At 43.1% G+C, this 27000-nt stretch overlaps 1 protein-coding gene across 3 annotated transcripts in view; it reads left to right on the top strand.

The window, feature by feature from the left end:
• The window catches only part of LOC142217416 (melanopsin-B-like), a 140236-nt gene extending 119973 nt beyond the window's left edge, over nt 1-20263 (top strand). For 2 of the 3 annotated variants that reach the window (XM_075285657.1, XM_075285674.1), the window contains 2 exons: nt 5694-5837; nt 19784-20263. In XM_075285657.1, coding sequence (XP_075141758.1) covers nt 5694-5837; nt 19784-20191 — 552 coding nt within the window. In that variant the 3' untranslated portion in view covers nt 20192-20263. The remainder of the gene's footprint in view (nt 1-5693; nt 5838-19783) is intronic. The other variant, XM_075285665.1, reaches the window with a different exon arrangement.
• The last annotated feature ends 6737 nt before the right edge of the window (nt 20264-27000 follow it).

Raw genomic sequence — 27000 nt, forward strand, 5'->3', positions numbered from 1 at the left:
ATCTATTTATTTTTTTTTATAGGGGGGGGGGGGGTCTATGACCAGCCACAATATCAATGTATAGAATCTCCCATAAAATAGTGCAAAAGGAAAAAAAAGAAGATTTTAAAAAATAAAAGTTCTAAATCACTTCTTTCCCTAGAATACATACAAAAGTAGAAAATTACTGCAAAACACATACACATTAGGTATCCTGTGTCTTAAAGTGCCCAGTCTACTGAATATAGGGTATCTGCAGTGCTCCTCTTCCGTCGGGAAGGGGTTAATAAAAGCACTGCAGATACCCTATATTCAGCCAGACTGAATTCCAAATGGGAGAAGAAAAAACAGTCCTCAAGCTGAGAGAAGGAGCAGACAGACAACCAAAACACCCCCCCTCCTCCCCTTTCCTAGCACCCAGCAACTACTGCACCCAAAAACTCTGACCATTTTAATTTTTGAAATTTTCCAGTAGCTGCTGCATTTCCCCCCTAGGCTTATACTCGAGTCAATAAGTTTTCCCAGTTTTTTGTGGTAAAATTAGGGGCCTCGGCTTATATTCGGGTCAGCTTATACTCGAGTATATACGGTAATATATTATATACATTTATATATAACTAGCTTTTACCCGCGACTTCGTCTGCGGTGATTTGAGAATTGGGCGAACACAGACGTGTGAAACTGTAAAAGTGCTGTAAAAAGTTTGGTGGCCCAGCAAATGTGATGTGATGTGTTGTATTGTGTATGTCGTGATACAGACAATGTGATGTGTTGTATTGTGTCAGACAATGTGATGTGTTGTATTGTGTATGTCGTGATACAGACAATGTGATGTGTTATATAGTGGAAAGCTATATGTAAAATGTGAGTGAGTAGAGTGAGGGCTACTCTTGAGGAGACAGTAAGGAGTGTGCAGGCAGGTTGAGGCAGGAAATGCCAGGCAGTGTGTGTGAGTCTATAGCTGGGGTTAGGAGTCCTGCTTTTGTGAGTCTCCTGCTAGGAAGCCATGTTGTTTAGTGGCACCAAAAGTAGCCTGTGACTCAATCCTAAGGGAAAACTATGTTTGTGGAAAATTGCACGCAAATCCGTCCAGGCGTTTTAGCGTGATTGAGGAACAAACATCCAAACTCACAAACATCCAAACACACAAACTTTCACATTTATAATATTAGTAGGATATATAATATAGTACTTCAGTAGTTTTGGTGAACAAAGAGTAACAATGCACAGTCACAGTGTTCTTGTGGCATAGTATGCTGGGGCCAGCAGTGCATTCACTTATAAGGAGTAGAAACACTGACTAATTAGGCTATTTTTTATTACTGGTCCTAGGGTTTTACTGTTACTACCCCAGAGGTTCTATCCCAATGTGTTTCCAGACCCCTTCCTCAGTGTCTTTTCTTTAAACTACTTTAGCCATCTTTAAAGCTCAGGCCCCCACGTTGCGGAAACGCAGCTTTTTTTGTTGAAGATTTTGTTGCAGTTTTTTGAGCCAAAGCCAGGAGTGTATTGAGCAGAAGGGATAAGTATAAGAACTAACTATATATCTCCCATTCATTTTGTAGCCACTCCTGACTTTGGCTCAAAAAACAGCAACAAATTCTGCAACAAAAAAGCGGCATTTCCGCAATGTGGGGCTTCAGCCTTAAAGGGTTTTCTGGGCACAAAATAATTTTTCAAAAAAAGGTCTGTTTGTGCTATCTATAGGTTAGTGCATCCAAATACCTTTAACAGTGTTTTGAGTGATTTCTAGGTTTCTCTGTGAGATCCTGGCATCTTTTGCATTTGTTTGCATGGGCATATTCGTGTTTTGTGTTTTCCTACAACTACCATGATACATTGGGCTTCACTCAGAGCTGGCTCCCTTCCCCTCCCTTTATTATTCCCTCTTCCTCCCTTTCTCTTTCACACCCCCTCCCTATTTCCCTAGGTAGGCCATCCACTACTAGCTCTTTGTGACTAACTCAACCCACCCCCACCCTATCATACTTACCTGTCTTCCGGTCCAGATCTCTATTGTACAGGTGTGGGTCGCCCAGATTAGGGCGTGTGTGTGGGTGGGTGTGTGCCTTCGGAAAATGTGCCTAGGAAATCTAGGTAATTATAGATTTTTGGTACACTGAGAAGTTCAGAAGGTAGACATTTTAGTGTTCGCCCATCTCTAATTATTACACATTAGAAAAGTTATGTATCTGCTTAGTGTATCTGCCTCTTAGACTGAAACAAAGACATGGTAAGTTTCTAGCAGACACTGCATGTTGCTCAATGTTTGGAGACTTTCTTGAAGATGTTCCTGTCTGCTACAATTAATCAACAGCTGTGAGCTCAAAGCTAAAAACATTACATATATTATGACATGCAAGCATGGATATGTTAAAAATAAACATGTTTCGGTTTAGACAGATTGCAAAGATATTTTTGGATTTATGAGAGAAGACATCAAGTCACATGCAATTAAAATTGTAGCTTTTGCTCTGAAGCATTATTATGTATTGGAGCTAAACACAGTACGCTACTTAAAGGGACTACTTAAAGTCTCATGTGAACAAAGCTTTAGGGTATATACTTTTAGATATACTATGTTTTGTTATTTTTTTTCCACCATATACATTTATTATTATATGCCAGCTGTTGATGAAACAGGAACTCTTTTTTACAGCCAGACAGAAGCACACGGATGTACTATAGCAAACTGTAACTTGACTCAATAAACAGCGTTGAACTGTCAATGAAAAAGTCAAGTTAAAGGTCTCTCCACAGTCTGGTTAACATATTAATCAAGTTAATCAAGTCAAGTTAATCGTTGCTATTATAGCCAAAGGGGATGCAGATGTAGCAAAATTTATATTACACTATAACACAATGTGCTGCGATATTTTGTCACATTAGACAACATTGAAATTTATTTAAAAAGTCAAGGTAATGCTTTGTGTTACAGTGTAGTTAAACCAAGATTTGTAATGTTACACTTTGCTACATCTGTAGCATTTGTATCTGGGTCAAGATGTCTGTGGGTCCCTGAAGCTGCCTTTCTACATGAGAAAAAATGTGTATTATAAGTGGCACATCTTAATTGGTAGACACTGCTATAATTTTTTTTCTTTGGGCTCAGGAGCTTTAAGTTATTATCAGGAGTGTCAGGTCAGCTGCTACTTCTTTAAAGGGATTCTACCATTAAAACCTCTTTTTCTGTGGATAAGACGACAGAATAGCCTTAATAACCCCTTCTCTGTCGTCTTCCTCCTGCGTCACCTCCGACGCCTGTGCAGTTGGCTCTGCCAGTGAGACACTAGTAGAGCCGACTTCACATGCCGGCCGGCAGCCATTTTTGGGAGGCCACTCTTGCTCTTGTAGTTCAATGCAGGAGCGGCCTCCCAAAAATGGCCGCCGGCTGGCATTCGCACTCGGCTCTGCTTGTGTCTCACTGACAGAGCCAACTGCACAGGCGTCAGAGGTGACGCAGGAGGAAGATGACAGAGAAGGGGAGGATCCAGCCGAAGATAGAGGCGTCGCAGGATCGTGTTCTCGAGCTGCAGTGGGGATGCCCCCATCGCATTTTCAGCCCTGGGGCCCGCCCCCATCGCTGCCAGAGAACTAATTTACATACTGGTAAAACCCGGTATTTCTAAGGAATGGCACGGCGGAAATCACATCTAAAGGTAAGTGATGAATAGCCTCTCTAAAGGCTATTCCGTCGTCTTATCCACAAAAAAAGAGGTTTTAATGGTAGAATCCCTTTAAGGTTGCCATGTCAAACTGGAGAAGCTCCTGTGTTCAGAAGTTCTCTGCTTTGGCCAACTAGCAGCTGAGGAGACGTATATAAGACCACTCCATCCTGACATAGGCGCCAACTAATTGTTCACTACTCCTGGTGTGGCTCTGTTACCTGTTGTTCGCATTTGCTTCAAACTGACCTCTTGGCTTGCTTTCGGATTTCCCTTTATCTACTGATTCCGCTTGTGATGTTCCCACATCACAAGCATTTACATTATGTAATTTTTACTTTTATTGTTGGTATATTTATTTACACTTTATTTTAAACTGTGTGTTTGGGTTTTTTTTTTTTTTTTTTTTTTTTTACTTTTTACATGTCCCACAAGGGGAGTTGAAGCTGGGATCTTAGATCCCCAGTGCAATGTCCTGCAATAGTATTGCAGAACATCGCACATTACTTCCTATGGGAACTGTGCAATAGGTAGTCATAAGGCCATTGCCTGGCCTCCTGGCTCCCATGGCAACTTCCCAGAACTTGTGATCTTATCGCGGGGGGTCCGAGTGGTGACGGGGGGGGGGGTATCTTGCACCTGACACCCTGGATGCTGTGATAGCTACTAAGGGGGATGGTCTTGGCCCTCATATTCTGTGCCTGCAGTATTACAGCGCCATACTATTAAAGTGCTGAGCGTTAACTATAAGTTCAGCGTGAAATAATAGTGTGGTGCAGAGAGTAGGAATGGGTTAAAGGGAAGCATCCTGATAATGATAGCTGCTTTCAATTCAACCATTAGCGTAGTACTTACTGAGTGAAAACCATCCAGCAGCAGGTTCCCGTTTGCTGACAAATAACCCTGTCCATCAAGTTTCTGTATTTACCAGAAACACAAAGGTCTACGGTGAAAAGCAATCAAAATAAGAAAAAAAATGTATTGTCTCAATATAAAACTTCTCAGTTTCCAGAGAAATTCTGAGATCACAACAATATCAGTTTTATGTAGTTAGGATCATCATACTGTAATAACAGTAGGAATTCCACCATAAGAGTGAGATCATAATATATATATAAATGGTATACATCTCTATGGGGTTGGAATCATGCCAATATCAATGGGATGTTCTTTATATAAATAACATTTATTAATTATTATTATTATTATTATTATTATTATTATTGTGCTGAGATCACTAGGATCTTTTCCCTTTATCCCCATGACCACTTCTTCTCCCCTTAGTAACAACCACAGTAAATCTCTTCTTGTCAAGACGTACATCCACCCTCAGGAAAGACCGATCTTGAATATATAGTATCTCATACAATATTTCTACGCGTTTCTCCTTGACTATTACTACCAGGATCATCAAGAGAAATAATTAAAGTAGTCAAAATTACAAAATAATGAAGAGTGCAGTCATAACCACAGTTCCCAGAGTAAATTGTACAGTGCTGTGGAATATGTTGGCGCTATATAAATAAAATGTATTATTATTATTATTACTGGTGGTGACCTCTTAGAGATGCTGCAACGGCTGAGAAAAGTGTTTTTCTGTTCCATAAAGATTTGGGTGGTGGAGTTGCTCAAGAGATATTTTCGGAGTTTTGACCTTGGCTTCAGGAATTACACAGTTGCACAAAAATTAAATTTTTTGGATTTTTTTGGACAGTTGTCGCAGAAGGTGCATATTATAAAATGATCATAGTCAATCATTACATGCAATGTTAAACAAAGAAACACCATGGAAACGCCAGTTTTTCATAAAATTGTGTCAAGTACAGGCTTTTGTTAGAAAAAAAAAAGCAGCAGTACTAATTTCTGTCAACAATTTTCAAGGTTGCATCTCATTGCTTTTTACAATGATATGGTAATCCAAAATGACTGCAAATTAAAAGACAGAAAGTCTAATCCTCAACTATCATGTAAGCTAACCTGTATTATTATTAAGTATTGGCTAAAAGAGTGAATATTCATGCTTCTTCACAATTGTTATTTCATATTTAGATATTAAGTGATGTAGAACAGGAAGCAGTCTACAAGAATATGTGTTTTCAAAGAAGCAATTCGTTGTCTTCAAGTCAGAAACAAGAACAAAAGGCACAACTGCTCTTGAAGGCATGGAGCTGCAATGCTTTACCTGAAGACAAGGTATACATGGTGATTAAGTAAAGACTTCTTTGTTAGATGCTATTCTTGTACTATGGAGATGGGCGGGTTGTTCTTTAGACAAATTAAATAGTTACATTTTGGGGGCATGGATTCACTGCTATACTAGAGACAATCTGGGAGATTTGATGCAAGTTGACATGATAATATCACACACACGCCACAGATTTATTGCTGCCAATCTCCTTTTTCGCCACATTCCATGGTAACCTATTAGGCCTTGCTCACATGACTGAGTGTGCCGGCCAAAGCTCATCCGATGAGGGGTCTGATGTTCTGTTCTGATGATTATAGAGCAGGTTCTACCTACAGAATGGAATGGAGTGCTCTGTTGAAGTCAATGGGGGATGGAATCCACTTGGATGTAATCCAAGTACATTCCATTATAACAGGGGTAGGGAACGTACGGCTCTCCAGCTGTTGCAAAACTACAACTCCCAGCATGCATACTTGCTCTGCTGTTCTTGGAACCCCCATGGAAGTGAATGGAGCATGATGGGAGTTGTAGTTTCACAGCAGCTGGAGAGCCGAAGGTTCCCTACCCCTGCATTATAACATCGGTAGAGTTGTGTACCTATCATGCCATTCTGGAACATGGTTACTACTTACTTTTCCGGTCTTAATCCCAGTACCATGTACTCCTCAATTTTTCTTGATGGAATTCTTGTAGAAAGGAGGATAGAGATGTAATTAATTCATATTCTTACATGAATTGATTCTGAGTGATAGGAAATGTATAGCATTACAATAGCAAAACCTATCCACATCTGTAGTTATTATGTAGAAACATCAAATCAATTAAATATATTTTTATGGAATTGTTTACACATTAAATATTCCTATTTTCTATTTTTCCAAATAGAGATGTAGGAGTGTTAACCCAAACTTCTGCAACTGGTTAAGCCTCTGCGGTGTGATATCTCATCACAGAAGACAACACAAACCAACAAAACGTCACTGGACAATTTTGTTGTCTTCTGTGATAGGATAGAATGCTGCAGCAGTTTAACCGATTTAACCAAAGCTCAGGTTAAATATGTTACATCTGTGTGTGTGTGTGTGTATATATATATATATATATATATATATATATATATATATATATACATACACACATATATAAGTGTATATTACATATATATATATATATATATATATATATATATATATATATATATTGTTAGGGAACCCTGGAACGGGGACACAAGAGACAGTGAGCCCTAGGCTTATGCCCCCCGCTCTCCCTTCCTATTGCCAGGCCCTATCCTACGTAATAGGCGGCAACCACGAAGACGTTCCCTCCCTGAGTATGTGACACACAAAACGCAGACAAGACGAACAACAACAATGGGAAGTCAACTTAGCCAAGGGTCAGTAACAGTCGGGCAATACAGTACCAAATCGGAGTCCAAGAAGAGAAGTCAGTGAGGAAAGCCAAAGGTCAAGTATAATAGAGTAATCAAAAACAGCGAAAGTCAGAGCAGGTATGCGCACGGCAATAGCAAGCGCTGGTGTGAATAGGAACCAAGGTTAAATAGGGAGGAAGAACCCGCCCATGGAGTTGACAGGAAGGCAGCTGTCAATCACAGGGCAAGGCCAGATTAACCTTTAGAGGATCAGAGCAAACTGAAGGTGAAGGAGATGGGTGTGGTGGAAAATCAATTACCAAGGTGAAAGAATAGGGCAGTGTTCAGACAGAGCAAGGAGAACCAAACGGAAAAAAATCACAACCGAACACATCTCCTGCGCCGCAGCATGCGGCCGGATGTTACAGTACCCCCCCTTTTACGAGGGGCCTCCGGACCCTCACCAGATGGACCAGGTTTCGAGGGATTTTGGCGATGAAAAAGTTTGACCAAACGTGGCGCATGGAGATCCCCACCAGAAACCCACGTCCGTTCCTCTGGACCATACCCCTTCCAGTGTACGAGGTATTGGACTGAATTCTGCACTCGACGGGAGTCTAGAATTTTTTCTACTTCATATTCTAGTTCCCCTTGAATCACCACAGGCGCAGGTGGACTGGACGAAGGAAGGACGGGCGAAACATATTTTTTCAAGAGCGACTTATGAAAGACATTGTGGATACGGAAAGAATTAGGAAGTTGTAATTTAAAAGAAACTGGATTAATACATTCTGTGATTACATAAGGCCCAATATAACGCGGCGCAAATTTCCCTGAGGGAACTCTAAGACGCAGATTCTTGGAGGATAACCACACTCGATCTCCCACCCCGTATTCTGGACCAGGTAAGCGTTTTTTATTAGCCTGTCGTTTTTTTGGTATTCTTGGGCTTTTACCAGGCTCAGGCGAGCCTGGGCCCAGACTGTGCACAGTCGTTGATAAATCTGCTCAGCATTGGGATTAACAGACTCAGTACTATAGAGAGAGGAGTACCTGGGGTTAAAACCATAGTTACAATAGAACGGCGACATTTTAGTGGTGGCATTAACCCTGTTGTTTATTGCGAACTCTGCTAGAGGAAGAAAGGCTCTCCATTTTTCCTGAGCATCAGACACAAAACACCTTAGATATTGCTCCAAGGTTTGGTTGAATCTCTCAGTCTGACCATTTGTCTCAGGATGGAATGCTGATGAAAAAGACAGAGAGATTCCAAAACGACCACAAAATTCTTTCCAAAACTTAGATACAAATTGCACACCACGATCAGATACAATACTTTCAGGGATGCCGTGTAGGCGGAGTATGTGATTAATGAAGTGCGAGGCTAGACGTGGAGCACTTGGGATTTTCTTGAGCGGTACAAAGTGACACATTTTTGAGAATCTATCCACAACCACCCAAATCACAGTTTTTCCTTGGGAACAGGGCAAATCAGTAATAAAATCCATTGACAGATGGGACCACGGTCTACTAGGTACAGGAAGAGGATGAAGAAGGCCCTCTGGTAACCTTCTACGTACTTTCATCCTAGCGCATATCTCACAGGCTGTTACAAACTCCTGTACATCCCGGGACCAACTGGGCCACCAGTATGATCGAGAGAGCAAATACTTGGTACCAGAGATGCCAGGATGTCCTGCTAAAGGGGAGCAGTGAATCTCCTCCAACACACGGAGACGAAGGTTGGGGGGTACAAATAGTTTCCCAGTCGGCGTATTTCTGGGAGCCAGACCTTGCGAATTAACCACAGACGTAGCCAGGTCAGGGTTTATGGTGGCCATTACCACACCAGGGGACAGGATTTTTTCTGGCACAATCTCTTGGTCCCCACTGGGACAAAAACTACGGGAGAGAGCATCGGCTCGCACATTTTTAGTACCTGGACGATAAGTTACAACAAAATTAAAACGCATGAAGAACAAGGCCCATCGAGCCTGTCTAGGGGATAGTCGTTTAGCCCCATCCAGATACAACAGATTCTTGTGATCGGTAATGACCGTGACTTTATGTTTAGCCCCTTCAAGGAAGTGTCTCCATTCTTCGAACGCCCATTTGATGGGTAAAAGTTCGCGATTCCCTACATCATAGTTGCACTCTGCAGGGGAGAACTTCCTGGAGAAAAATGCCACAGGCTGCAAACATGTGAGAGTCTCTGGACACTGGGACAAAACCGCACCAACCCCCACTTCTGATGCATCCACCTCCACAACAAAGGGTTGCTCCAGGTCTGGTGGTATTAAGACCGGAGCTTCCGCAAAACATGACTTTAATTTTTCAAATGCCTATTCTGCCTCAAAAGACCAGCTGGTCAAATCTGCACCCTTTTTAGTTAAATCCGTTAATGGCTTGGCAATGATAGAAAAGTTTTTTATAAATTTTCGATAATAGTTGGAAAAGCCCAGGAAGCGTTGCAGTGCCTTCAGACTAGAAGGGCGTTCCCACTTTTTAATTGCCATGACCTTGAGTGGGTCCATACAGAATGAATCAGGGGTAATGACATAACCCAGGAAAGTGACCTTTTGGACTCCGAACAGGCATTTGGATAATTTAGCAAACAGATTGTTTTGGCGTAATAGCAACATAACATTCCTGACGTGTTGCACATGTGTAGCCCAATCTGGAGAAAAAACCAGGATGTCATCCAGATAGACCACCACATACCGACCCAAGAGATCTCTAAAAACATCATTAATAAAGTGCTGGAACACTGCTGGGGCATTACACAACCCAAAGGGCATAACCAGGTACTCAAAATGCCCCTCCGGGGTGTTGAATGCAGTTTTCCACTCATCTCCCTCCTTGATCCTGATCAAATTGTATGCCCCCCGGAGATCTACCTTAGAAAACCAGCGGGCACCCACAATCTGATTAAAAAGATCCGGAATCAGTGGAAGCGGATACTGGTTTCTGACAGTAATTTTGTTTAGTTCCCGATAGTCAATGCATGGTCGTAAACCCCCATCTTTTTTATCCACAAAAAAGAAACCAGTTCCCATGGGAGAATTAGATGGACGAATGTGACCTTTCAGAAGGCTTTCCTGATGTATTCCCGCATAGCCTTACGTTCAGGAGCAGAGAGATTAAAAATCCTTCCCTTAGGGTACTTAGAGTTTGGAAGGAGTTCATTCGCACAGTCATATGGTCTATGCGGGGGTAACACCTCAGCAGATTTAGGATCAAATACATCGCAAAAGTCAAACAGGAATTCAGGAATAACCGTCTCCTCACTGAGACAATTGGAGGTACACAAAGCTATGCAATGAGAAGAGCATTGATTTCCCCACTTTACCAATTCTTTAGTGGCCCAATCGAAAGTAGGATTATGGAGACTTAACCAGGGAAGTCCTAAGATAATGTCAGATGACAAATTTTCCATAACAAAAAAGCTTATGATCTCAGTGTGTATTGAGCCCACTTGTAATGAGATCAGCGGTGTTTTAAAACGAATTTTACCCCTGGCCAGGGGAGTAAAATCCGCTCCAGTCACCACTAGGGGGGTGTCTAATGGCACAAGATCAATACACAAAGCAGAAATAAATGAAAATTTAACAAAGTTAGTGGCAGCCCCAGAATCTACCAGGGCCTGCCCAGACACAGATCTGTCTCCAGAGGACAGAGAAACAGGTAACATCAATCTATGAGAGTATTCGGGAGATACCTGGTTGCCTGAGTGGTTCTCCCGATTACCACTCAGGCCCTGAAGTTTTTCTGCTGGTGTGCGTGGTTTGAGGGAACAGTCTCGGACGAAATGACTTGGTTTACCACAATACAGGCAGAGGTTATTCTGGACACGATATTCCCATCTAGCCTTGGTATCCAGCGCTCCCAGCTGCATAGGCTCGTCCCCAGGGGTGACAGGAGGAGAATTAGTTTTTTTAAACGGAAAAGAGTGGTAGACAGAAGGCTTAACAGAATCAGACCCTACCCTCTCTTTACGTCTGTCCTGGAGTCTCCGGTCAATGCGAACAGCTAAGGTCATGGCCTGTTCTAAGGTGGGGGGATCTGGGTGACCTACCCAAACATCTTTAACTGAGTCATTGAGACCTTGTTTAAAGAGAGCCCCCAACGCTGCATCACACCAACCTGTGGTTATGCTAAGTTTCCGAAATTCAGAGCAATAAAGTTCAGCGGAGCGTTTACCCTGCCGGAGGGTAAGTAGTTGTGATTCAGCAAGTCCAATTTGGTCAGGCTCTGCATAAATGGCCCCCAAAGATTTGAAAAAGCTTCCCAAATCTGCCCACTCCTCTGCTTCAGGGGGAAGTTTCAGGGCCCAAGTCTGTGGATCCCCCTGTAAGAGAGAGATGACCACCCCCACCATCTGAGACTGAGATGCATGAGGATTGACACGAAAGTATAGCAAACATGACTCTCGAAATGTCTCAAACTTCCCTCTGTCCCCAGAAAACCGGTCCGGGAGTAACATTTTAACCCTGGGAAGGGAAATGACATTAGTAGGTGTAGCCGCAGTCTTTGCTTGTTTTTGGGAGAGGTTGTGCACCTGATTAGCCAGTTCAGACACCAAACCTGCTAAACCCTCCATCCGAGATACCAGGTCTTGAACAGAAGCCATAGTAAGGAATAGGAGGGAATTTTTTTTTTTTTTATGGGCTTGCTATTATGTTAGGGAACCCTGGAACGGGGACACAAGAGACAGTGAGCTCTAGGCTTATGCCCCCCGCTCTCCCTTCCTATTGCCAGGCCCTATCCTACGTAATAGGCGGCAACCACGAAGACATTTGTATGTGACACACAAAACGCAGACAAGACGAACAACAACAATGGGAAGTCAACTTAGCCAAGGGTCAGTAACAGTCGGGCAATACAGTACCAAATCGGAGTCCAAGAAGAGAAGTCAGTGAGGAAAGCCAAAGGTCAAGTATAATAAAGTAATCAAAAACAGCGAAAGTCAGAGCAGGTATGCGCACGGCAATAGCAAGCGCTGGTGTGAATAGGAACCAAGGTTAAATAGGGAGGAAGAACCCGCCCATGGAGTTGACAGGAAGGCAGCTGTCAATCACAGGGCAAGGCCAGATTAACCTCTAGAGGATCAGAGTAAACTGAAGGTGAAGGAGATGGGTGTGGTGGAAAATCAATTACCAAGGTGAAAGAATAGGGCAGTGTTCAGACAGAGCAAGAAGAACCAAACAGAAAAAAAAATCACAACCGAACACATCTCCTGCGCCGCAGCATGCGGCCGGATGTTACATATATACACAGTATATATATATATTAGCCTTTGCCTGCGACTTCGTCTGTGGGTTCTTGGCATCGATGATCCGCCTATATTCAGCAAAGTTCCAGTATCTCAGCAGCTTGCTGGGAAGCCATATAATGAGCGTGTTGTTCGCTTTGATGATCCGCATGCTCCGGTGTTTCGGGAGCTCTCAAGCTGGCCTGCTGCTGAGCTCGTTCCTCGCGCTGTGCTCGTGATTGTTCTGGCATCTCAGCAGCTCACTGGAATGCCATATAATGAGTGTGTTGTTAGTGTCAATGATCCCCCTCAGCTCTGCTTGAGGAGAACTCTGTTGACTTCTGGTTACCTTCATAGCTGTCGTTGTTTGTGACAAATTATATTTTCTTTTTCCAGGCATGTTTAAAGTTGCAATTTGGATTAAAGATGTTTGCCCATGTCAGTTTGTCCGCACTACCTGGAGCAGATCAGATAATATGCAAATGCATGTACACAATCCACTGAGGGTTGGCGTGTGTTTACACAGAGATATAACAGCCCTGGCTTTCTCAGAAGCTGAGATAAGGTGCTGCCAAGAACAGTGTAATATAGTATATTAATATAAATTCATAACAGTCATGAAGTCATATCTTTTTGTGGGATAAAAAGTAGCTTGTGTGTTAATTGAGGTTACACACTATCTATGTATCAAATTTCATTCAAATCTGTTCAGCCGTTTTTTGTGATTGAGGAACAGACATTCAAACATTACTGTTTTCTCTAATCTTATCTAATTTTTTAAGGGAACTTGCCATTAAAAAAAGGCATTAGTGGCACACTGTATAGAAGGTTGCAGGGTGCTAGAGTAGGGTCCCAACCCAACATCAATGTAGTATAAGATTCAGCACTGTGTAATGTTGATGCTTTATAAGTAATTGTATTTATTTGTGAGGCAATCCAGTGATGTTTCAGTCATGTGACCTTCATCAGATACTGAGAAAGACGTGAAATACAAAAATATAACAAATACATAGGAGGTACAAAATAGTGAGGTACACAAGGTGGCAAAAATTAGAATCCAACAATTAAGATAGACCATGTTGCAGATCCTCAAGGTAAGTACTTATGTAGTAGAAAAGGTAGTATGTAATATAGAAGTCTGAAGGCAACACCCCGATGTGGATGGCATGCACGCTCAATGAAGGATGTCATTGCGTCTCCAATGAGAGGAAAGAAGAAGAAATAGTGGATGGGGTTGAGATGATGGCGCAAAGGCTGACTAAAGAGACAGATGCTCAGTAAGTGGCGTTGTGCCAAGAGAAAGAGGAGGTTATGAACAGAGCAATAAGTGCTAACAGGATAGCACAAATCACTTTGGAGGCTAAAAGAGAACTGAAGAAAAATGATAGGTCTCAAAGGTGTAAAGGAAGGCAAAGGAAATACCCATAGAAGCAAAATAAAAATAAAAGTTGATAGAGCCATAGGAGAAAGGATACAGTGAAGACTAAGCGGGATCTAGTATGACACCTGGGGAAATCTCTGAAACAAGTCTGTTCTTGGTAAAAGGTTCTTCAATGAGAAACATAACTGAAAGATGAATCTCATATTCACAGTTCAGGCTGTGGTTCTATACCCTTAGCCTGTATATCCAGAATGCCTTGTGGTGCTTCAGCATTTGGACTTCATTACAGAGGGGGAACCTCGTCCACTACTTGAAATTTTAATTGAGATACATTGGCCTGGATTTACTAGTACAGATTTATCACAGTTGTAGAGGCTGGATGATAAATCTTTAGATTGTCCAGTCTATTTTTATACACCATAACACATTATACTTTTAGCAGAATTTTATAACACAATTTTGGCTCATTGTGGAGCATTTAAACCATGCCCCCTTTTTCCTAAGAATCCACAACCACGTATCTAGTAAGTCGAAAAACTGGATGTCTCCCATTGTGTCAGAGATGCACCATGTTTTCTCCAGTATCTAGTCATAGCTACATTATTAAATCTGGACCATTGTGTTTATATTGGATAAAATTTGCAGGAATCTGTAGTTGTATATTATGACAGGTGTCACCAAAGTATGTGAAACCACAAGGTCACTTTAGAATGCAAATAAGAAAATCGATGTTACAAGTAAAGACCTGCTGGATAGAATAACTTCTGTGAGTGGGTGAAATATTTTGTCCCCTTTTATTACGTTAGAGTATTGCAGACATGACAAACATTGAAACATGTCTTTTTGAGGAGTGTGAAAGGAAGTCTGTCTTAGTCTTTTAGTTGTTGAACCAACATCAGCCTTAAATAACATATCACAAGGGTTCTTCAGTCTCCTCAAATATAGCAAGAATGGTTTTTGAATTTGGTAATCTGAGGATAACTCTAGTAAGTAAATTCCAATGTCTTCTGATAATCTGATGAACCTTGTTGGTGAACGGGTGGAACATATGGAAAAATGGATTTTCTTAAACCTAAATTACTGTATTGATGCATCATCAACAATCTGATGAAAGAAGATGATCTACCCTAAGCATAGGTCATCAATACCAGGTCTGTAGGGGTTCTACACCCAAATCCACCACTGATCTGCTGTTCTCAGCTACTGATAAACAGAGAATGGAGCAGGAAGCAGATAGCTCTGTTCTCTGTGTAGTGGCCAGGTCAGGTATTGCAGATTAGTTGTCTTTGGTTTAAAGAGGACCTTTCACCACTCGGGGCACTTGCGGTGTAATATACCGCTAGAAAGCTGACAGTGCGCTTTCCCGTGCCCCGTGTGAAGAGCTTTCGGTGCCTGTACCGTAGCTCTTCACTGTCAGAAGGGTGTTTCTGACAGTCAGTCAGGAACGCCCCTCCTCACGGAAGCATCTATAGCGCTGTACTGTGAGAGGTTGCATTGCTTACCGCCCGGGGATGACGCTCAGCGGTGAGGAACACCCCCCCCCCCCCCCAGTGCTCGTCTATGGAAGGTCTAGAGGGTGCTGCCCTGAGGCGGATGCCGGGGCTGAATCAGCCACGGAATCCGCCTGAGGAAAGGGCAGCTCTGAGGAACATGCCGCTCACGCATAAAAGTAAGCTAGCGGTCTACATAGACCTCTATTGTGAGGGGGCGGATTATGACGTGGATTCAGCACCAAAATCTGCCTCCTCTTGCCCCGTGTGAACGAGCCCTTATGAGTTGTTTTCTATTTGTACAAGAAGTAACATGTTGTGTTACCTCCTGCCATCAAATTTGTTTCATCCTGCCACCTTTTGCCCTACCCTACTCTTTGTGTATATACTGACCTCCAGTTTGTGGATAACAAATATACTCAGTATATCTTGTTGCTAGTTTTATGTATTCATATTTTATTTTAGCTTTTCTTGACATGCTTTATTATACATAGACTGTTGTTTTGTTTGCTATCTTCTTTATGGTACTACAGTGACACCTTGTGGACTAATTATTCACATACAGTAGACATACTGAATTGGGTATTCCTAATGGATTTATTGCACTCTTGCATATTACATTGACATTGCATGTCACTTTTGTTTTGTTTCTCCTGTACAGTATTTTGTACCCCTGTATGTAGCTTGTATTTTTGTAATGCATGCCCTTTGCTGAGTCTAATGATGGTCATATGATTGAAACGTCACTTTTGGATTGTTTGACATATAAATACAATTCTTTACAAAGCATCAAGACTACTGATTTATGTTTCTTGTTGTACTAAACATTCTTTAGGACAGTTCCAAATTCAGTGGTGTAACTCGAAATGGGGGGGGGGGCGCCAAGATGAACATTGGACGTGGGGCCCCTCCAGCCCCCTAAAAAAAACCACCCCCACCCAAACTGCGCACACTGTTATGTCCCATAGTGGCCCCTGCACACACTATTATGCCCCATAGTGTCCCCTGCACACAGTATTACACCCCATAGTGGCCCCTGCACACACAATATTATGCCACATAGTGGCCCCTATACACAGTATTATGCCCCATTGTGGACCTCCCATGAACAATTATTATACTCTGGGTTCTTTTCAGCCCCAAGGGAGGATACAAACATAAAAAAACACTGTTAATTACCTCTCCCTGGCTCCGCCACACTTCCCGCATATCTCTTCAATGTTGGACCATACGTCACCTGACCCAGGCTGGCGTCACAAAACATAATGGACGTCTGTGTTAACCAGTTTATTTTTGTCAATTATAAAAATTCAGTAAATGAACAAGAGAGAAATCTAAATCATGGTGTTCACTGTGCTGCATAATGTGCTAGTTTTATAGTTTGGGTCATTAATGGAAGTTACAAACCCAATATTTAAAATAATAAAGTGTTTGGTAGTTGAAAATAGTAAATCCTTGTTATTTTACATAATTTTTTTACTTAATTTTCAAAAACATTTTTAATACTTTTTAGTTCCAATTATGGGTCATCATTTTGTCATTGTTTGCTTGTATAATTTCATTGCCATACTTCTCACTTAGCACTAGCTGTACTTAACAGGCTACCATACGTGGCTGGCATAGAAGATATTCAGCTGCAAGCCATCATGGCAATCCTCTGCAATCTCTCTGCAGGAGCCCCCTCTTTTATTAATTTAGATGCCACAATTGCTATACACTGTGGCAGCTCTCTGCAGATGCTTCAGTAGGGCATTGACTGTAAGCTTCATGTTCAGTGCAATGTGGAAATTTCTTCCATGTCAGGAAGAGGTTAATATTGCAGGATAAACATACCGGTAAGTATAACATTTGTAAATGGAGTACTGTATATACTCGAGTATAAGCCGACCCGAATATAAGCCGACCCCCCTAATTTTACTACAAAAAACTGGAAAATCTTATTGACTCGAGTATAAGCCTAGGGGGAAAATGTGGCAGCTACTGGAAAATTTCAAAAATTAAAATGGTTGAAGTTTTTGGGTGCAGTAGGTGCTGGGGAAGGGGAGGGGGTGTTTTGGTTATCTGTCTGCCCCTTCCCTGAGCTTGAGGACTGGGTTTTTTTCCCCCCACTTGGACTTCAGCCCGGCTGAATGTAGGGTATCTGCAGTGCTCCTACTAACCCATTCCCGACGGAATAGTAGCACTGCAGATACCCTATATTCAGCCTGGCTGTAGTCAGACTGAATTCCAAATGGTGGTGGTGTGGGGGGGGGGGGGTCTGCCCCTTTAAGCTCAGGGAAGGGGCAGACAGACAACCAACCCCCCCCCCCCTTCCCCAGCACCTACTGCACCCCAAACCCTGACCCTCCATCAACATCAATCTAGTATTTATCTCCTATCCTATGGATAGGGGATAAATAGTTGAAAGATCACTCTTACTTATTCATTTCAAGGGGGGTGGGGGTGGAAGGGGATATTTTTATATACACTCCAGACACTGTATTGTTTGCACGGTGTACTTACATTCTGCTGCAGTTGTTCCAGGGAGAGAAGGTTGTGCAGCAGGATGCCCTCACTGTCTGGCTTCTGCGACAGCTCCAGGTGATGGTTCAAGTGCAGCTGCTCGTCGCTCTGTGCCTTCAACTCCCGCCGGCCCAGACCCGCGGGGAGCGCCATCTTCCTGTGGACCCCGGCAATCTTCGTCCCTTAACTGCGCAGAGCATCAGCAGTTTTGGCGGCATGGTACGGACCCGCCCGAAGCGCCATCTTCCTGTGGACCCCGCACTGCGCAGAATCAGGATCCCCTCACTGTCCGGCTCCTGCGGCAGCTACAGGCTGGTGATTGTTCAGGTGCAGCTGCTCCTCACTCTCTGCCTTCAGCTGCCGCCGCTACGGACCCGCGGGGAGCGCCATCTTCCTGTGGACTCGACGCTGAAACTGATGACTCTCTGCACAGCTAGTGACAATGCTGGCGCTCCCCGTGGGTCCGGACCGGCGGCAGCTGAAGGCGGAGAGCGAGTAGCTGCTGCAGGAGCCGGATAGTGAGGGAATCCCGCTGCACTCCCCGTGGACCTTCTGGCTGGAGTGCAACCTACACCGTGCAAACAATACAGTGTCTGGAGTGTATATAACAATATCCCCCCCTGCGCTTGTCTCGAGTATAAGCCGAGGGGGACTTTTTCAGCACAAAAATTGTGCTGAAAAACTCGGCTTATACTCGAGTATATACGGTACATTACTGAGAATACAGTACTTATAGCTTGTAAATGCCTTTGACTGCTTTTTCAGACATTTTATTATACAGTATGTGTTTTATGTTAACTATATTATATTAACATTTATTTTTAAAGGGAGTCTGTCAGCAGTAAATTTGTTATACACCTAATATCACACAATACCTTGTGGAGGTGATTCTGCACTTTGAACACCCATTTTCTTGTGAATCACTGTTTATCCAGTTTCCAAAACCATAATGGCTTTGCGTGTATTTTTCCACAAGTTGTGGATGAGATTCATTAGATTTGCTAGAATCCATTCAACTTGCTGTAACTGTAAAACAACACATTTTTTTTCTGCAGGTTTTACACCACAGCCAAATAGTGTTTAAACGACGTGGGGCCCCGGCTCAAGTGTATATTCACAGTTTTTTGCAGGCTGAAAAAAATCTGCTTCAGGGGTTAGGAAACTTTTTTTGATACGTTTTTTACGGGTTTTTTGTTTTTGTTTTTGTTTTTTACACCAGCACACTGTATGGATGCTAATCCTGTTGATTGCTGTATTTTTTTCTTTTATATCATTTCCTGCTTATATTTGATATTAACTTGTCATTAGCTATGTTGTACCTTGTAATTCAATAAATACCTTTGAAGCAAAAAATAACAAAAAAAACCGCTAACTGTTTTTATGAGGTTTTTGCACAAAAAGCATAAAAAGCCACATGAAAAACCACATCACATTTTTTCCGCCTCCCAATGGTTTCAGTGGGCTTTCCAAGGCAGAATCCGCCTGAAGATATGTCATGTTGCTTTTTTTTTCTCTCTCTCTAGCTGAAAATATGAGCTAGAGGAAAAATCTGCTACTGACTTAGTAGAGATGAGCGAAAAGTAAAATATTTGATATTCGTTTTGAATAGCCCCTCAATATTTGACTATTCGAACGAATATCGAACCCCATTATAGTCTATGGCGAAAAAATGCTCGTTTCAGGGGATCCCACTCTTTGACTCAGGAGAGTCACCAAGTCCACTATAACACCCCAGGAAATTATGCCAACACCCTGGAATGCAACTGGGACAGCAGGGGAAGCATGTCTGGGGGCATCTAACATGCGCAAGTCACTGTATTACGTCGGGATCCCTGTCAGCTTGTGATATACAGGAGCTGACTTATATAGGTTTATAACAAATTTCCTGCTGACAAACTTTCATTAAAAAGTTCAATTTCATTCCATTCAATAATTCAACTTATATTTCTGTCTTTTAGACTATATCAACCATACGTTCACTGCACCGTCCACTTAAGAAGTCTGGAAAAAGAAGCACTCAAGAAATTCTACTATCAAATTCATTTAATACAGTTACCTATCCACTTGGTTTAGAACCCATTGTTAATAACAATATTGTAAGTAATCCAAAACTGAAGGATAGTGATGGGAGTGTAAGTCTAGATTGGATCATTCATGCCACGGTTCCACGCATCGTCATCATCCCTACTTCCGAAAGCAGCATCTCTGAAGGGCCAGAGGATATTGACAACAGCTGCGATGAAAGAAGTGTAAATGAGTTGGATGATGATTTCTTCAACTTTAAGATTGATACAAGTTTATTGGACTTTGAAGGATTATCATCAACTGCTGACCTTTTTGAAGTAGTTGAGAAGTTTTTGTCATAAAAGAAGTAGAAGATATAGATATTGAATACCCCCAGAATAGTCCATACGTGGTAGGTTAAACACACAGTGTTCAAATATTTTTGTGAAGATTTGAAGAATTACACAAAATTTAGAATTTAGGTCAGGAATGCACAGAACTAAAAGGTTAGGAATACATGACAAACATTGGCAGCATAAGCTTAGTTTATCCATACAGTGTTACTGGGGAGAAGAGACAATTTCTTATAATGGCTTTAATGTGACTATAGAATGACAAATCTTTCTCTGAACACTTCAGTGACATCATTATAAAGCCACATAGCCTTATTTGTTAGGCATCTATAAGCAACAATTGACAGCATTTGTGCCTGTCTAGGGGTTGTCCTCAAAAATATTGACAATCCAAGCGATTGTAGTACATTTTTTAAACCCAGGAATTAACATTACTTGAATTCGTGTATTATTATGTTCTAAAGTGCGTGAGAAAATAAGAGTAGATTTTATACCGTACACATAGAAAACAATACCACATTGAATCCAGGAAATTTTAGCGTGTGCGAACATGAAATGCACTCATGTTACTGATTTTGGATTGCTTTCCACAATAAAGCACTTGTAATATTGAAACTTTTAACCCGTGGAGTGCCAAGTTCTTTCTACATGTTTTTGAAATTGCAGCATTTCCTTTGCAGATTTATTTTTTTTCTGCAATGTATGGGATTAGCCACAATCTTGTGTAAATATTAAACTTAACGTTTATTACAGATGCAAAAATAAAAGAAAAATTACGTGTGTGAAAAGTTAAAATGTAATATGACAGTTGTATCAAGGATTGATTTACTAGAGATACAAGAGCTCAAAAAATATTTTGTTTGCGACCTTGTTCACATATGAAGTTGTGTCTGTAAATGAATATCTAACAACCCATCAGATCGAGAGACAAATCAACTAAGAATTAGAGATGAGCGAACAGTAAAATGTTTGAGGTTCGATATTCGTTTCGAGTAGCCCCTCAATATTCCACTACTTGAATCGAATATCGAACCCTATTATAGTCTATGGGGGGAAAATGCTCATTTCAGGGGTAGGCAACGTTCAATCAAATTACACTTACCAAGTCCACAAGAGAGGGTCAGGCTGGATCCTCCGAGAAGTCTTCTCCTTGCAGCGTCCCCACGGCATCTTCCGGCTCTGAATTCACTCTGCCAGGCATCAGGCCTGGGCAGAGCCAACTGCGCATGTCCACACTACAAGCGGACATGCGCAGTTGGCTCTGCCCAGGCCCGATGCCTGGCAGAGTGAATTCAGAGCTGGAAGACGCCGCGGGGAAGCTTCACGGAGAAGACTTCTAAAGGTAGGAGAAGAACCAGCGTTGATTGGCTGACTGTATAGCATTCGGCCAATCAATGCTGGTTCTGCATCGAACTTTTACATTCGAATAGCGAGTGGTACTCGATCGAGTACGAGTATTTCGAATACCGTAGTATTTGATCGAATACCTACTCGATCGAGTACTACTCGCTCGTCTCTACTAAGAATGTGTCAACTCGGTCTAATATTGTCTACTGGTATAACTCCCTGACATTCTAACACCACTCTGAGATGGTGAGAAGGGTGAATACACCGCGGCGCGGTTAAAACCCTGGATCGATGTGTGCATTAAAAAAAATAGTGCAAAAAAACAGGACATAGGACAGACAAAAGGAGGGGTAGGAGGAAACACTTGTGTAAGTATTACTACTAACTGTTAGAATGTGGGTGACATTAGCAACACTGAAGGATTGTGGTACTTCCTGAGACTGTTGATATTTTTACATTATTTAGCGGACTCATCTCAAGAGGATATTTTATCTGAGATTCATGTGGTGTTGAGCCTGACTTCTGTATGTTCCTCCTCTTCCTTCATAATGTCATTTAATGCAGGGCCTTTTTGGACTATTTCTCCAAGTCAGAGCAATTATCCTCGTCCATTTGATTAGCTGGATAAAAACAATAAGTATTGTATGCAAGCAGAGGAGGAGGGCAGGGTGGTGGTGGTAGCACTACTACTGGTAGTCATTCCGGTATGAGAGCTAGGGGGATATCTGGAGGTGGAAATTCTAATGATGTTCATAGCCATGATGATGTGTTAGAAAAAAGTGGGGAAAATGTTGATGATGATGAAGGTGATGATATTATTGCTGCTGATGATTCTCTTTTGGATAGGATCTGGAAACCAGGTCAGGGTGACAAGGTGACATCAGACGAAGAAGGTGATTGTTGTAACAATTCAGGCCATTACACAGGCCCAAGGTCAACAAAAAGTCTGCCTGGAGCAGACCTAGTGGAACCTTGCTAGATAGGGGTTGTCGAACTGGTGGTGGTAGTGGAAGACTTGTTTCTTTTGTTGCTGTATATAGCCAAAGATAAACCCATGTTGATGGGCAAGATCAGCAAGCAGAGACTTACCCATGGCCATACAGGAAGAAACGTAGGAACAACATCTGTAGATGCTCTCATTAAAAGATACAGTATAATTCTTATTTGGAACAATAGACTTGACAGTGACAGTGGCAGGGGAAGTGAGCAAGGCTGTTCTCCTACTTCTCCGTGATCTTCATGGTAGGCAGGCCATATCTACATGTAGTATTAGCACATGGTCGTCATTAATCTCATCATCACCATCATCATCAACTGTTCCATCTCCTCCTCCTTTTCCATGTCAATGTCAATCATCCATAGGGGAATGTATGGCCAGGAGACCAAAATATGCACCCATCCATTCAGTAGATGTGTAACTTAACTCACACCTGGCTAGTGGCGTAACTAGGAATGGCGGGGCCCCAAGGCGAACTTTTGACATGGCACATAGTATTATCCCCCATAGTGGCTCCTGCACTCAGTATTATGTTCCACTGTGGACACCCATAAACAATTATTATACTCTGGGGTCTTCCATTAAAAAAACTCTGTTACTCACCTATCTCCCGTCTCCTACGCTGTCGGCCTCTGAAGTAGTTGATCTTCAATTACCCCGGACGTAGGCCTGGGTCATGAGACGTCAGACGACTAGGCCGATGTCTGCCCAGATCGTGGAGAGGTAAGTAACAGTGTTTTTTATGTTTCTTACCTCTCCCGGTCCGCCAATCATTATACTCGGGGGTCCGAAAAGATCCCATAGTATAATGATAGCAGCGGTAGCGGCTGTCGCAGGGCCCCTAATGTCCCAGGCCCTGTGGCAGCTGCCTCTGCTGCTATGGCTGTAGTTACACCACTGCACCTGGCTAAGCTGCTGGTGGTGCAGTCACTGCCATACCACTTAGTGGATTCTACTTCTGTCATGCACTAAACCTCAATGCCTCGATGGAGGATATCTAGTCATAATTATTTCGCTAAAAAGCTGTCTCTGCTTTATATCTTTATGTGTCTCATAACGTGGACCTTACTTTGTATACATGAGTCTGTTGAAAGGTTGACACCACCATCGACATGTGGAGCAGTAATTATGGACAAGGACAATACATGGCTTTCATGGCCCACTGAGCTAATCTTTTGAGTGGCATCGGCCACAATCCAGAAATGCAGCAACGCCAGGTGTTAGTTTCACTCTGACTGTGCAGGCCCAGTTCCAACACCATGTAAGGCCTATCCACCTCCTCTGGATCCTCTCTGGACCATTTCCTGCCATTTTCTTCACCAGGGTAAAAAACACCATGCTCCATTTGCAGTGAAAAACTGTTAATTCTGTCTGTTAATACAAAAAAACTTGTGATTAAGCGATAAATTATTCCATGTGTTGAGAATATTAGATTAGTAGTAAACACGTAAAAAGAGAATCTCAAAAATCCTCTGCTTCACCTGCACTCCACTGCTTCACTGGGTTCATGAGTGGAGAATATCCAGAGAATGAAGGATCTCACAGGGACACGCATGAATCTTTAATTACCGTCTGGTCGCCATTGATCCTATTCCAGGGTTCACAAGATTACAGGGACCTCGTGTGTTGAATTATTACTAGCAACAGACGCTTCCTGTAGTGAGTCCTCTGGAGCTTCTGGTCTATACTCCCCCCCTTTTTTTTTTCCTCTCTTTTATATTAATCTTTCCCCCTGTCCATCCCCTCCCTCTGTTCAAGTATTAACCTTTCCATGAGCTGTTACTTATGTTGTCTTCCAAACTCTTAAGTTGACTTTTTCTGTATTTGATACATTTTATTTACTGGTTCCTACTTGTACGGAGACCATTTTGTATGGCTTGTTATGGGTTTTTTTTCTTCTTTTTCCTTTTTTTCTATATAAATAATTTATAAAAAAAAATTATTAAATTATGTTTAAAGTAGAGCTATTCTAGCCACCCATCTACTTATAATAAAGATGGGACCGGACTGTCAAGCGGAGCGCTGAGGAGAGGGACCACATGACGTGGTTCGGAGGGAAAGCAGTCATTGGATAGTTTAATTAACAACATTAGGTTGAGGCACGTTTGGTTGTAGGGAAGGGTTATAAATAAAAAAAGCCCGCGAAGAAGAAAGGCAGTTGCCCTGAGGCGAAGTAAACATCCGAAAGCGCCGCATTACAGAGCCTCATCTTACCTCATGGCGACGATTGAAGAGCTGATTCGTCAGATTCGGGAAGCAGCCACTTCACAAGGAGCTGAATGGCTGCAAGAGAGAGTAGCAGCCGTGCTACAAGGGCCGAGTGAGGCGTCCGCTCCACCTCCTCCTTCATCACTCAGACGGCCGCGGAGAACAAGGCCTCCGGCGCGCCTAAGCCCGGATGAAGGCCCCTCTGGAGTCCGGCGCCGCCGTAGGAGCCCCTCACGGGACCCTCAGACCCAAGATGCCAGCAGGACCTCCGCCTGTCTGCGTTCAAGGGAAGGGCGGAATCCTGGAAGGCGGCGGGACTCAGAGCGGAGGCGGCAAGCCGCGCCTCCGCTGCTAGCAATGGCGTCTGTGGGATCCGGAGCAGGTGCGGCACCCCTTCCCCCAGAGTATGATATGCCTTACCTTGGGGTTGTCCGGCTTGATGTGCAGGAAGATCCTCGGGTTTCGGGCCTTCAGCGTGCCTCTTCTAGCGGCGAGGACCTTCCAGAAGCCAGCCTTCAGATGCGCATGCCTGCGCCTTCCCCTGCACCGTCGGCCTCGTCTTCCTGGGAGCTGGTGTGCCTGAATCCGCCTCATTCCAGATGCCGTCTACCATCCATATGCCGGTGAGGCCTACACCTTCTCAAAGACCTATGTCGTCGTTGGATACAGGAGTGACAACTGTTGGGCCCACAGCACCCAGTCAGTCAGGTGAGTCCAGTACTATGTTTCCATTATTAGCTCCCCCGTTGCAGGCCCAAGGGTTAGTAGGTTTCCCCGGGGAGGCTAGCAGGGGGATGTTGGATATGTTATGTTTCTTAGGGCAGTTGTGGAGAGGGGCTACTGCCCCATCTCAGATTTTGTCGCCTGTGCCAGCTTGGTTAGGATCGAGTTTAATGGGGTCGGGGGTAGGCACGGGTATAGGGGGCACTAGTAGTGCGGGCGGGTCTATGTCTGAGCCTGCTAGTAGGTTGTCGGCAGGGGCGCCGGTGGTGGAAGGGGAGGTAGATAAGGATCAGTCGCAGAGTACCGACTCGGCAAAAAAGGATGACGAGAAGAAAAAGAGTAAGATTCTCCAAGGCTGGACGATTCCGCCAAGGGAGAAGTATATGTTTGTTTCGAAGGGCCCCTAGGGGCTCATTTGAAACAAGAAGTTAGAGAAATAATATGGAAAGGTGATTATGTGGATATTTTTTCGCTATTACCGTTGGAGAGATTTAATCTGGACAGGGTCAAAAAAGATGAATCTAAAAAAGAGGAAGAAAAAAGGAGGTATCGGCTGATACCTCGCACGTTTTCAAACTGGTTGCAAGCTTTTGCAATTTTAGCTAGTATTATTGGCAAAAAAACGCCGGAGCACTGCTCGGCTTTATTTTGTTACATGGACGCCATTGGAGAGGCATATAGAGTGTATGCAGGTCAGGCCTGGCTCAGATACGATGAGCAGTTCAGGCAGAGGAAGGCCGTGCGCCCTAACATTAGGTGGGACCATAAGGATATAGCGTTATGGCTACGGGTGACGGCTCCGGTGAGGTCAGGAGAGTCCTTTCAGTCAGGCCCCGGGGGCCTTGAAGCAGGGCGCTCGGCGGCCTTGAAGCAGGGCGCTCGGCGGCCTCTCAGAAAGGATTATGCTTTTCCTTCAATGAAGGCTCTTGCAAGTTCGGGGCCAAGTGCAAATTGAAGCACGAGTGCTCCAACTGTGGGGAAATACATGGGGCATCCAGGTGTTTTAAGGGTGGGAAGGGGAAAGGAGGGGAATCTTCTAGCAAAGGGTCGGATGCCAGTACTAGTGGACGTGATGCGTCCATATCTAAATAAATATCCAGATAGACGTGCAGCGAGATTGTTGGAGGATGGTTTCATTTTCGGTTTTAGAATACCGTTTGTTGAGGGTGATTATCCAATAGTTAAGCGTAACTTAGGTTCGGCGTTAAAATATCTGGGGGTAGTTACTGAGAGACTGAACAAAGAGGTCTCTTTGGGAAGGATGGTGGGTCCTTTTAAGGAGCCACCTTTGCTTAATCTTAGGGTGTCCCCCTTAAGGGTGGTACCGAAGAAGGAGTAAAACAAATATAGGCTCATTCATCACCTGTCCTTCCCAAAGGGGGCGTCAGTGAATGAAGGGATTGATCCTGAGTTATGCTCTGTCAGCTACACTTCCTTTGATGTGGCGTTGGATTGGGTTAGAAAATTTGGAGCTGGCGCTCTTTTAGCAAAAGTGGACATTGAGTTGGTGTTCCAGTTATTACTGGTACACCCTTAAAGTCAG

The sequence above is a fragment of the Leptodactylus fuscus genome, chromosome 1, assembly GCF_031893055.1.
Source record: "Leptodactylus fuscus isolate aLepFus1 chromosome 1, aLepFus1.hap2, whole genome shotgun sequence".
Taxonomy (NCBI): domain Eukaryota; kingdom Metazoa; phylum Chordata; class Amphibia; order Anura; family Leptodactylidae; genus Leptodactylus; species Leptodactylus fuscus.